This window comes from Agrilus planipennis, unplaced genomic scaffold (genome assembly GCF_000699045.2).
Source record: "Agrilus planipennis isolate EAB-ADULT unplaced genomic scaffold, Apla_2.0 scaffold54, whole genome shotgun sequence".
Taxonomy (NCBI): domain Eukaryota; kingdom Metazoa; phylum Arthropoda; class Insecta; order Coleoptera; family Buprestidae; genus Agrilus; species Agrilus planipennis.
Window position 1 is genome coordinate 527141 of NW_020439000.1, and position 12190 is coordinate 539330.

Consider the following 12190-nt stretch of genomic DNA (forward strand, 5'->3'; position numbering starts at 1 on the left):
AGGGGTCAAGCGGTGACTGAGCTGAGGTTTTTCTTTTCTTTCGACGTTTACGACGGCACGTAAGACGGCGCGTTAAGAATCGCTGTGTTGTCGTATATTTTCCTTTGTTTTGTGTTTGCGATGCATCCTTTAACTAGCTGCTATAACTACAGACGTGGTGAATTAAAATTACAATAGTTTTGAAATTAATAAGTCATTTGTATTAAGAAAAATATTTTGAAACAGTCTAGGAAATTTTGGGGTTTTAAACTTCACATTAAATCTACTATTAAATAATTAAACTATTACCTATCTCTGTTAAAAATAATACTGTATTTTTGTAACTAATAATTTAAACTATATTTAATTTAAATAAATTTGGGTTAACATAATAAAGGTAGAAGTTTTGAAAAAAAAGGATAATGATATCCACAAAAGGGTTTTAATCGTTATAAATTCTAATATAAATAAGGAGGTAAATTGAACGTATTTGTATAAAACTAGTGATACTGTTTTAATTATTCGCATGAAGATTATTTTATTTTTAGGTAAAATTTATGGGCTTCTTGGAGAGAAGAAATTTTTGACAACGTCTTAAAAAAATGTTATTGTACAATATACATTCACGTCTGTAATGTTATCTGTAAATGTAATTGTTAATTAAGAAAAAAAGGCATCGCGTGTTTATTTATGAGAAGTATATTTGTGTACCTAAGCTATGTATAAAAAAAATAATCACTTTTATGTAGAGTATAAGTGTGTAGTTCTGTTTTGTATCTGAAGTTAATTATTAATGAAGAAAATGGGAAAAATTAATGTTATGTACTGCATTAGCTCCCTCCCCGTATTTTGTATTTACATTATGAATGTAGACGCTAAGTAATTATTATTGTCATGTAAAAAATAAACAAAACCATTTAAAAAACGGTAAGAATAATAAATTTAATTTGCTGGTACTTTAAGACAATGTTGTTTTTATTATTTGTAAAATTTATCGTTTTATTTAAATTAACCAATGAAAAGATAATAATAAACCTTTTTCCAGTTCTCACGATGCCTTTCATTTTTATCTTAATTAAAAAATATTAATCTTTGGAGGAAGCAAAGGATAATGAGACGTGTAAAAAGGCATTTTTATTAACATTTTTACAAAAAAATCTTCACACATTTATTCAATTTGCTAAATAAAGACTGGCAAATTTGTTAATCCTCCACGCACCGACGACAAAATTAACCCTGCTTCCGTAAAAGATTGGCTGTACCACACGATTTCAGGCTTCAACAGGACAGAGAGGGAATGAGATGCAGACAGACAGACAGATGAATAAACGAAAGAGAAGAGATGGTGAAATAAATAGCTGTTCGCGTTTCATTCTCTAGAAAAATTACTAAGACACAAAAAACTGTACCCTTAACACATCTACGTATACGATATTATGCATTTAAGAAGAGACAAAGTGATGTACATGAAAAAAATTAATAAAACAGAAAATCGAAACGAATGGTCCGCGATGTAGTTTCATATTTATCTCCGTTTTTAATTAATTAATCCAATAATAATTGCAATTTGAAACATTGTTTTAACCATACACACATTTTCGAGTTTTTAAACCTTTTCAGCGATGGTGAGGAGCTCTTCCACGGCGGACATGAGAAGCTTGATATCGTCCTTGAAGTCTTTTTGGTTACTGCCGGACTTTTGCTCATCTCCACTGTTCATTTCCTCGCTGTTGCTCGCATTTTGTATTTCAGAAACATCGTCACTGTTGTCTTGACGTCGCTCCTTTTTCGAATCACTTTTGACTAGACTGCTATCCTCAGGGTCCTTTGAACATCCCGGTTTCGCTAGGTCCTCTTTTTGATTCACCTCTTCGCTTTTAGGGATTGTTTTCGAGTTTTCTTCTGAATTACTGCTACTGGAATCTAACGAATAAAGTTCATTTACCAAAAATTATTTTTCAGTAATCATTATTGATCCTTTTTGAAAAGATTAAATATTTTACTAACTTTCTCCCTCAAATTCAAATTCCTTTAATACGTCCTCGACCCTAGTTTTGAGTTGTTGAAGTGTAGTTTTGAGTAACGGAGGTGGTACAGCCTCGGGACTATTGTATACAAGAACGAGAGCCCTTAGGTCTCCGGCCAGACGTCTTGCCATTTTTTTAATATCCATCGAAACGACTTGTTCGCTTAACGTAACCACTGTGTTGTCGATCATGTTTAGGGTTTGTTCAGTCAAAACTCGATCTGAAACCTAAGCAGAATATTACAATTCGATTATCTCATGGTAAAATATTCGATTTTACTTTGGGAAAGAAAGTGGTAAGAAATTCGTAGATTATGTCGTTGGTGAGGGCCAGACGTTCGTCTAGAAGCACTGCGTCTACGTAATCCACGAAATAGGTGCACGAAGTCAACATCGTTATATATTTTCTGTCCACGTGCTGAAAATACAAAGTTAATATTATTAATATCGATCTCATTGTAATAATTATTTATTTACCTGTACTCGTAAGACATCCAGCCAAAATTTAGGGAAGTAAATGGAGTGTAAAGGCACCGCCTCAAAGCCTACCATCGCACTTAAAGTGATCATAACTTCAGATAAAGATTCTGAATTAACAGCTAATCGACAAAGCATGTCGATAAATTCGTGATATGGTGTGTAAAACTTGTCCAATGCTTCATCATACTCCGGATCGACACCCTACAAAATTGTTTATTAGAATACCGTTACAAATACATACTTTAAAAAACTTCATTAACTTACGTGGTTACATTCGAGTTGATTATGAGGGACAGTCATTTGTACCATTGGCCTTAAAGGTCTCCCAGTCCCTTTACCAGCAGAGGGTGGCAAAGGATGTCCTCTTCTGGGAAAGTATGGTCCCAATGGAACAGCGTCGTGGTTGTCGTGGAACGCAGAGTGACAGTGTGACAATAGGGGAACCGAAATTTGCATTACTTCTCCTGGCATTATTAACACGAACTCTTTTAAAATTTCTGAAATATAAAAAAAAATAAATAAGATTTTTTTATTGTAACAAAGGGTGAATATTTTGCTCACCTATGCACAACAAGCGCATCTCTGGGGGATTGTAAGTATTCAGAAGTGTTGCGAGTTTTCGAAGTACCTCAAGCCAATCCTTGCAATTGAGCAGAATACTTCTTGCGTCCTTGGGTTCCCTGTATATCCTTAAACAACGGACCAGATCAAGCAGGATGGACAGGATCTCCGTCAGATCTCCAGATACATGGCATGTTGTTGCTTCGTGCAACATTACGTGTAAATTTTGGAATGACTACAAAATTATATACACTTTATATCAACTTACAATTTAGCGTTGAAATTTATTAAATTATGTACCTCGAAAACTATTTGAAGGCCACTGTTATAAACTATATATAGTCTATCGTCATTGGATTCGATTAATATCCTAAATGCAGATATGAGAGTCGCCCAACTCGTTCTACCATCCAAACACTGGTAACACAAGAATAAATTTAATAAATGAAAAACTAGTTAATAAGCAACTCTTGTAAGGCATATCCAGATAAATACATATTTAATTTAATTTGTAGTTTACCTGTAAATAAGCAGTAAGGGTCGACCTCCTAAAAGAGCAAATTTCTCGTTGCTCAGCTTCCGTTGCGTCCGGATATTTAGTAACGAAAAGCTGCATCAATTTAAACAGTTCCTCGACCGCCTAGTATTAAAAAAAAAAATTAAAATTAAAAAATTAAAAAAAGGAAGGAAATTATTTACAATGGGATACTGCGTGGGATGTGGCGTGATGTTTTTAAAAGCCCACTGAAGATTCTGGTGTTGCGCAAGATGTCTCGTGAAATTCTTCGACTGTTGGCACATCATCCTCAAGAGACCGTAGTATGCCGGCAACATTGCTCTGTTGTACATAACGATTTCTTGGTCGTCGTGGTCTGCCCTAAAACCAAAAATACAAACATTGTTTGGCATTTAAAAGTCAATAAAGAAAAGATTGAGGTACAATTTTACTTACAGTATATAATTAAATGCAATATTTTTGGTAACATGAGCATTCTGAAGCATGAGCTGCACGTTTTCCGGACAATCGGTACACACGTGGTTCCAGAAGGCGAGCAAGGCCTGTTTATTATGATGGGCAGGTATGGAAGGTTCAGATAATTTGGGATGAAACAGGTGCCACAGCTGCATAAAGTACTGACCAAACTAAAACACAATTACAATTAAATTAATGTAAGTCTTCATTTAGCAAGCCTAATAGGATTTACCATCAGTTTTTCTGTCCTCGAAATGCAACAGTACATCAACAGGGCAAAATACGCGGTAAGTTTCATGGTGCCGTGCTGCTGTATGTCGGTATAATGTTTTGCGGAGGCTAAGAGTCTTAGAAGTTCTGTATATATCTTGTGAAGAACAGACTGGGCTTCTGCAGATAACTGAGGTTCACGGTGTAGCCGATGAGTTGCTCTGAAACCTTGGCGGAACTGTGTACTAGGCACCAAAGATACCAATAAATATCCAGCAGCTAAAAAACATTAAATAAATTAAATGGTAAGAAAACGTATAAAATATGTTCTATTTACCATTTCTGACTCGTTGGTTGCCGTGAGCAATTAAAAAATGCTCGAGCCACGAGTTCATCGAATTGAGGACCCACTGGTGTACAAGACGACTACGGGTCACTTGCAGGGCAAGCCAATCGAGAGCCGAATAGGGACAACATTCAGCCGCCTCCCACACCCTTTGCAACACCAATTGCGTGAAACAGGGCTGACCAGGTTGATTATTAGCCGAACTTTGAGAACTACTTTCTGTTAACAATGTTAGTATTTTGAAGAATGGCTGGCAAGACTGCATAAAAAAAACGTTATTAGTTAAAATTCAATAAAAATTTATGTAACAGAACAATCTTACTTCTGAATGTCGGCTAATGGCTTGAGAGATCATGCTAATAATTTGGGTGGCGAGTCTTTCGTTCCCTTTGCAGAGCGAGTGAATAAGGTTGCGGGTTTGTTGCAAGTTTATGTTGTCTTTTATTTGTTGGTACAAGAAGGGGAAACCCTGGAAAAATTAGTTCTTTAGTACATACAATTAACCAAAAACAACTAATTGTTATTCACTTTTCCTCCAGCCACAGCATTTTGGTCTTTGGCACTCAATTTCAATCGTCCTGAAGCATCCCTACTCTTTTCAACAAGGGATGCTATCAAGGTGATCATTTTATCTAGGGATGCTGGTTTATATTTATCTGTAGGCAAAGCAACTACTTCTTCTTCTTCTTCACCTTCACTTACATCCACCTGGAATAATAAACAACAGATGGTATTTTACGTTAGTAGCTATGTATATAGCAATGGAATTCTTACAAAATCGTTTGCCTTTTGGCCAAGATAAAATTGAACCATTGTGTTTACAGCACCAACGGTTAATAAAAATTTAGATTCTTCTTCTCCCATCCGGCTAAATTCATACAGAAAACCGAAAAATTCTGTCAGATGTTTTAAGTGGGCCTTTGCACCATGTTCCATCTGAATAATAAAGCACACAAGTAAAAACTATTTACTTATACTATTATTAAATTACCAATGATAGGAGGGTTTTTACAAATTTGGTAACACAGGATACGTTTCCAATTTTTTGGGGTTTGACCTTTAGTAAGTCGTCATCACTTAATTCGTCATTATTTCCCCCGCTATCATCCTCGTCGTCTACTGCCAAATACAAACTAGAATGCAATGGCCTACAAAATATTAATGAAGTGACATTAAAAAAAAAAAACGATTCAACAATTTAATAAATCGTCTGTCTTACTTCAATCTTTGAATAACGTGGATGCATAGCCTCTGGAACATTTGCCTTACCATTTGATTGGGGCATTTTAGAAGTACCTGAACAGGCCACCATGTGTCTTGTGCCATGTGTTCCAAAAACCATACACATGCTTCTTGGCATGCATTGAACTGTTTGGTGACCAATTCAACCCACTGAACCATCGTTGGCTAATAAAAATATATTATTGATTGCATAAAATTTGAGAAAAAAAATTACTTACCTTTTCCTTGGCATGAATGAACGTCTCGATAAAGAACGACATGGACAATTGGGCTGCTTTCTGAGTGATATCAGGCTGTATGGGCAAAATTGTTTGAGGAATGTAACCGCATATTTGCCACATAAAACTAAAGAAGAAAGCAATTTTTTCTCTATTCCTACTTCACTTTTATTTAAATATAAAGCAAAACTAACTTGAAATATGTGTGTTCGAAGATATTTTTGTCCTGTATGAAATGCATATTATCCTGCCATATCCAATCGGCCAATTCTTTGCTCAATTCAAACGTGGTCGTACTTGAAGACGAACAGGACGATATAGTGCTCTCGTCAGGTTCGAATGCAGTTGAAGGACATTCGACGCCTTCAGGACTACCGCTCACGTTTATAGGACACCGTTCGTAAAAAAGCATGTAAGCGCTGTTCGTTTTTTCGAAGCTAAAGTCCATAAACTTATCCGTTACACTATCATAAGTTTTACTCTGCAAAAATAACAAGATGATTATTATCTTACATACTATGATAAAAAAATTACAGTCATTTCTCCGCCAAAACATTCTGCTGCTATTTGATTGGGATCAAAAGGTTTCACTTCAGCGTCGTTGAATAGAAACCATTTGTCTCTAGAGCCCCCTGTTCTATCTTTGATGAAACTATAATAGTGACCCCCGTCTGCAGTACCCGTATGCACTGTCACGCCTATAAGATCATATTCATATTGTTCCACCTCCTCAAAGTCACCGCTCTTCTCTTTTTCTTCTAAAAATTTTTAATAACTATACACAATTAGATCTACAAGTTTTAATTGAAATAAACATTGTACTTGCCACCTTTTGGCCTGTTTTTAGTTATATAAATTATTTAAAAAAGAATATCTGCCAGCGTTATTAAATAAAAACCAACGACAAAATAAATGTTTTTATAAACGAATTCAAACGGTTTTAGACTGTTAACTTTTTTTTTTTTAAGTTAATAAAACGTAATTGATTTAATTATCAGACATACAGTTAAATAAATATAACTCGTATATCTCACCTTGATACTGTTGAGGCATAAGCTGCTTTTCTACGTACCCCGCCATGTTCAGTCTTAATGGAAATGAAAAATGCGTATTGACCTTCTCCTTTAACATCGTTAACATATTAAAAGTATATCTCATTGTGTTAAAGCACAATATCTGAGGGAGTTTTTTAAAACATGCCCTGCAAATAATTATAGAAAATTAAAACGAATTAGATTAAAAATTCTGTATCATTCACCTCTTCTCAGCTCGTACTTTTTTGCCACATTGCGAACATGTGTACATGTTATCACCCTCAAGAGTATCCTTAACGGTAACTTCGTCCAAAGATTCGTACAAATTTCTCATGTCCGCCACCTGACAACGAACAGTGTAGAATTCTTCGAGGGTTCGACTAACGTGATTGCAGTCCTAAAAATAAAGCATTATTATCAGTATATTCTTGTAAAAACGAATTATCTAATACTTTAACTTACTAGTGACACGACATTGTTGCTTATAACGCCACAAAAAAGAGTTTTTATCACTTTTTTTAAGGTCGGCGTCATTTCTTCTAATTTACTGACAAGATCTATGAAGAACTCAGCCATGTCCTTCTGTTCGGCAGTGTTCAGGGGCTGATGATCCATTGTATACACTTTACAAAAACTCCGAGGATTGTAAGCTTTCCTTTCACTTTCCTTAAAACATAAAACCGTTCTTAAGTGGCAAAAAGTTTCCCAGCTATGCATCTACATGTTTACCAATAAATAGGCGAACATTCTTTGAAGCTCCCTCAGAGTTGATTCGTGTTTGGAATGTTCCACGTTTGCTGAAAGGATTGACGATCTCGCCTGGGGCATCATATACAGGTGCTGCATACAGGACGCCATGTAACAGGTAGCCCCCAGGTTCGTAAGTCCAACATATCCGCACTCTGATCTGCCATCGTCATGGGGCCAATAGTCCCAAGGATAAGGAGAATTTGGACCTGCAATTTATATACGAATAATAATAATAAATTATTGAACAACTGAAAGAAAAAAAAGTGCCCAACGTCCCTAAAGAAGTTTTGACTTCAAAAATGTTGATTTAAGCAAAAGTACCTGGTTGATGTTGTTGAAGAAGTTTTTCGTGTAAGATGGCGTAATTTTCGGGCGAACCTTTAACTAATTCTACGAGAAGATCAAATGCAGCCGTTCGAGATCTTACTGATTTACATTTAGGAACATGACGTTTCTTTGGATTGGGAAGCGCGAAGAGAAAATCGAAAATCTATAAACAAATTAGAATATTAGTAAATGCTTGAATTACAAACACACGACTTGAGAAACAAAAATTACTTCAGATATCAATTCTTGACCCTGTTTACTGGCTTGGAATGGCAACCTATGTTTCAAAAGATTTGTGAGCAGGTTTAGCAGTCCTATGAGACCGTCATCGTCGACGGTCCTGTGCCTCGTTTCCAGGTATTCCCGGGCTAATACTGATTCGGCCACTTTAGCAGTTAAATTATTTACATCTATCACACAATTCTGAGGTTCCTCTATACTTTCTAAAAAAGTTAATTACGGTTAATCCTTTTCTCGGACAAACGAACACAAATCTCGTACCTTTGACGACGTCGTCAGGTAAACTGTCAACCAGTCGTGAAATCAACCAAAAATAATCTCGACATGCTGGCCCATAAGGTTCTTTGCCTTCCTCTGGTGCTTGTATACCCTAAAAAATCAAGTGTACTTACGTTTAGCAATAAAATAAATAAAATACAAGAGTAACTCACGTCTAACTTTTGGGGTCGCATACTTTCCGCCACAGTTAAATAGTTAAGCAACTGTGCTAGAATCGGGGCTGTGATGCTATGGTCAGACGTGTCGTTACGAGCTGATATGCCCAAGCACAATCTGTAAAGGGCAGAGCACACTTCTCTTCGTACAGCAGGTTCTGGATCTTCTAACACCTTAACATTGATTTATAAAAATTAAAAGAACCCGTTGACGTAAAGAAAAAGTATATTACCAGTCTCTGTAGCCATACAGAAAAACTGGGAGTTTCAAAGAGCGCTTGCTTTGCTTGTTCACTGCAGTGTAACCACGATACCAACAAGGACATTGCGTAATGAACCACCTCAAATTATAATAAAAATTATAAATTTGGTCTCAAGCAATTGCAATTAAATGAACTAGTTAAAAACAAAAAATGCACGGAAGAAAATTGACAATTTCTTACTTGAGCTCTTCCCCAGAATCCAGTTTTGTAATAGTTAGGATCTCTCGGCATGGACGCCTCTTGTAAGATGCTAGTAAGCCTATGCATAGTACTCTTCACTTCTATCATCGACAACAAACACTAAAATTTTCATTTTCAAATACTGGTAAAGAAAAATTGGAATATTAGAGAATCGTTGTACCTCATTAAGACTAGGAATAATTATTTTCTCATTCCTTGAAGGTCTGGTATCGTTAGGAGTGTTCTCAACCCCCAAGTGGCACAGCAGTTTTAACAAGGACGCCAAACAGTCTTGGTGCCACTCGCCTCCACTATCTCCAGACTTTTGTAAGACACCTACAGTCATTTAAGAGAGTAGAAATGAAACTTTTGGCATTTCCTAAATGCTTGAATGTTACCTGACATAAAAATATCAAACAAGTGCCTAAGTCCCCCTTGTTGTATAAACACGTTGCTCCAGGGCTCCTTGCCATCTTCCTGATTCTTGGTGCTCGTCTTGACACTCAACGACTCGACGATGTACAGTGAATACATCAACTTCTGAGGACTAGACGGGTCAAGGAGCTCGGCAAGTGGTGTGTCCAGGTTCTGGAAGCCTCTTAATAGAGTCGGATTCGTCGGTAAGAGACTCAAAATGTCCCACACTCTTCTGCTGAGAACTTGTGCTTTTGTATGAGGCATCTTATTCTGAAACAATATAAGGGAATTAAAAAAATAATAAAGTTGTAATATTGATTTTAACTAACTCCGCCCTTAACTGGTGTCTTCATGTTGCTAAGAGTATGCATTAGGCCAAACAGCTGTTCGAAATAATTAGGCCTAAGCAAAAGAAGGGTAGGAATCGATTCTCTGGGGGGAGGTGGTTGAAGGGAGGGCGAGTCTGCGCATTCCCTTTTCTTTAATCCGCGAGCGGCCCCGACTGATATAAACACCATCTGCAATCAAAAATTCATCTTAATGATCAATAAATGAATTAATTAACAGAGAAAAAAATATGTAAACTCGTATTTTAATAAAATTAGAAATCAAATTAATATATGCATATGTTAACCTGATTATCTTTGAAACCCATTTCTGCCAGAGTTTTTTCATCAGATTCAGTGGTAAGTTCCTGGCCTTGTGTAATGATTCGTATTGGCCCTTCTTGTAAAGCAGGAGAGCTTCTTTGATTTTCTGACTCAGCATTTCTGATCTTAATGTAAAAAAATGATAATTTTAAACTTCCATATTATACGTTATTAATTAATTATTTGCGGCATTGTTTTTAATTTAACAAATACACATACCTCGCAAAGTTTTTCCCACCAAGTAACCACTTCAGCTCTTAGGTCGGCAACATAATCCGAACTTAAGAGATCCAAAACGGACCTTTCGGACATCACAGCAGGTTGTACCATTAATCTTATAAGGGTGGAAGACCGGTCTCCTAAAGCGGCGTGGCTACCCACTCCTTTGCCCTCTAAAGCCCAACGTCGTAAATGGAAAGCGTACCTTAAGAAGAAATAATGTAAATAATAAAGTTATGTAACTCTTACGTTTATTTATCAATTTACCTGCGCCTAAAGGTTTCCATATGTGTTTTAAGCAACAACAGGGCTCTTTGTATGTACAATAAGGGCGCTTCTTCGGTCCCGGGGGTTGTAGAGGACACTAGATCGTCTGTGGCAGCCGCCAAGTGCGACATACACTGCCAAACGAACTGTCCTTCGTGCTGAAGATTCTGCCCCATGTAGTATCCGTTCAAGTACTGAATAGCAGCCATACTAACATCTGCATGTACAAGAATGAATATTTTGTTTTAGGATATTGAAGAAAAATTTACCGGTATTGTTAGCTTTAAGGGCGATTTTCCACATGTGATCCATACCAACAACGTAACCATCGTGCCCATTAGCATCCATGTTGGCAGTCGCGATCCTGGCCAAATTGCATAACTGTTGGAATAGACTCAAACAAGTCATGCTGAAATTTTCAGGGGGCAAACTAGGCAGATGATGAAGGTAAAGGCGTTTGAGTGCCTTCAATCCAAGTGCGTGAAGTTCGATACTTTTAGCTTGAGACAGCAGCCAGCTGAAGAGCTCGTCTGAGCATTCAGGATCATGTGCCAGGCACTCCCATAATGTGTCCACCTGTTCCAGACTTAATCTAACAAGAGAAATAACAAAGAAATTAATTAAAAAATGATTATAAACATGAAACCATAAAATTTGAACCCAGCAAATTAGTAATCAGCTTACTTCATATCTAAAAAAACTAGTTCTTTGAAACATACAACAACAAAACCTTATATGTAATTGACTGACTTCTTGTCCAATGGTTACGATTTACCTCAGAAAAAAATACGACAAATTATAGCAGAACTATTAGAAAAAACTTACTTAAATGTTTGAGGGGACCCCAGAGGTGAAAAAACAGCAGATAAGAAATGTAGTCGAACTTGAATTTGCATCTGATGCGAATACAACGTGAGCGCTTTGCTAGGGTCTGCAGTGTAAACTTTCAAATTATTGAAGAAATGAGACATCATGTGATGCTGTCGTTCAGCCCAGTGAGTGATATGGTGCATGTCTAAGACCCGAAACTGTTGAAACGACGTAAGTAACTTCGGAAGAAGACGTAAAGAGACAATGACGGAGCTGTAAATGAAAAAGTAAAATTATCTCATAATAAAAAAAATAAATAAAAACCTTACGTATTATTGGCCAAATTACGAAGACATCCTTCAATAAATTTCATTCTGATTATTCTGTCTGTGTTATAGCATAAGATGTTGCACAGGGTCTTTTCGGCTTCTAAGGCCAGGCCTTCACCCAATTGACTCTAAAACATTCAGTCTTATTTTAGTTTTAAAATGAGTAATGTAATTAAGACTTACAATCTTGTTATCTTGAAGCAGATCCCACAGGAGGGTGTTGCCGGGTAAGCAG

General features: G+C 36.5%; 1 protein-coding gene across 1 annotated transcript in view; it reads right to left on the reverse strand.

Annotated features, from left to right (window-relative positions):
* Nucleotides 1-1052: 1052 nt before the first annotated feature.
* The window catches only part of LOC108734382 (ubiquitin carboxyl-terminal hydrolase puf), a 26001-nt gene continuing 14863 nt past the window's right edge, over nucleotides 1053-12190 (reverse strand). Inside the window, exons 23-54 of the mRNA XM_025975861.1 lie at nucleotides 9662-9753; nucleotides 9445-9599; nucleotides 9264-9383; nucleotides 9054-9161; nucleotides 8818-8994; nucleotides 8648-8756; nucleotides 8378-8589; nucleotides 8141-8309; nucleotides 7799-8025; nucleotides 7532-7735; nucleotides 7294-7466; nucleotides 7070-7236; nucleotides 6570-6793; nucleotides 6230-6516; nucleotides 6036-6162; nucleotides 5795-5982; nucleotides 5567-5723; nucleotides 5350-5511; nucleotides 5104-5283; nucleotides 4898-5044; nucleotides 4567-4834; nucleotides 4252-4508; nucleotides 3999-4189; nucleotides 3746-3923; nucleotides 3567-3686; nucleotides 3347-3463; nucleotides 3047-3281; nucleotides 2750-2982; nucleotides 2483-2686; nucleotides 2286-2423; nucleotides 1987-2233; nucleotides 1053-1902 (exon numbers count right to left, since the gene is read on the reverse strand). Of these exons, the coding sequence (XP_025831646.1) occupies nucleotides 1586-1902; nucleotides 1987-2233; nucleotides 2286-2423; nucleotides 2483-2686; nucleotides 2750-2982; nucleotides 3047-3281; nucleotides 3347-3463; nucleotides 3567-3686; nucleotides 3746-3923; nucleotides 3999-4189; nucleotides 4252-4508; nucleotides 4567-4834; nucleotides 4898-5044; nucleotides 5104-5283; nucleotides 5350-5511; nucleotides 5567-5723; nucleotides 5795-5982; nucleotides 6036-6162; nucleotides 6230-6516; nucleotides 6570-6793; nucleotides 7070-7236; nucleotides 7294-7466; nucleotides 7532-7735; nucleotides 7799-8025; nucleotides 8141-8309; nucleotides 8378-8589; nucleotides 8648-8756; nucleotides 8818-8994; nucleotides 9054-9161; nucleotides 9264-9383; nucleotides 9445-9599; nucleotides 9662-9753 (5890 nt within the window). The 3' untranslated portion in view covers nucleotides 1053-1585. The remainder of the gene's footprint in view (nucleotides 1903-1986; nucleotides 2234-2285; nucleotides 2424-2482; nucleotides 2687-2749; nucleotides 2983-3046; nucleotides 3282-3346; nucleotides 3464-3566; nucleotides 3687-3745; nucleotides 3924-3998; nucleotides 4190-4251; nucleotides 4509-4566; nucleotides 4835-4897; nucleotides 5045-5103; nucleotides 5284-5349; nucleotides 5512-5566; nucleotides 5724-5794; nucleotides 5983-6035; nucleotides 6163-6229; nucleotides 6517-6569; nucleotides 6794-7069; nucleotides 7237-7293; nucleotides 7467-7531; nucleotides 7736-7798; nucleotides 8026-8140; nucleotides 8310-8377; nucleotides 8590-8647; nucleotides 8757-8817; nucleotides 8995-9053; nucleotides 9162-9263; nucleotides 9384-9444; nucleotides 9600-9661; nucleotides 9754-12190) is intronic.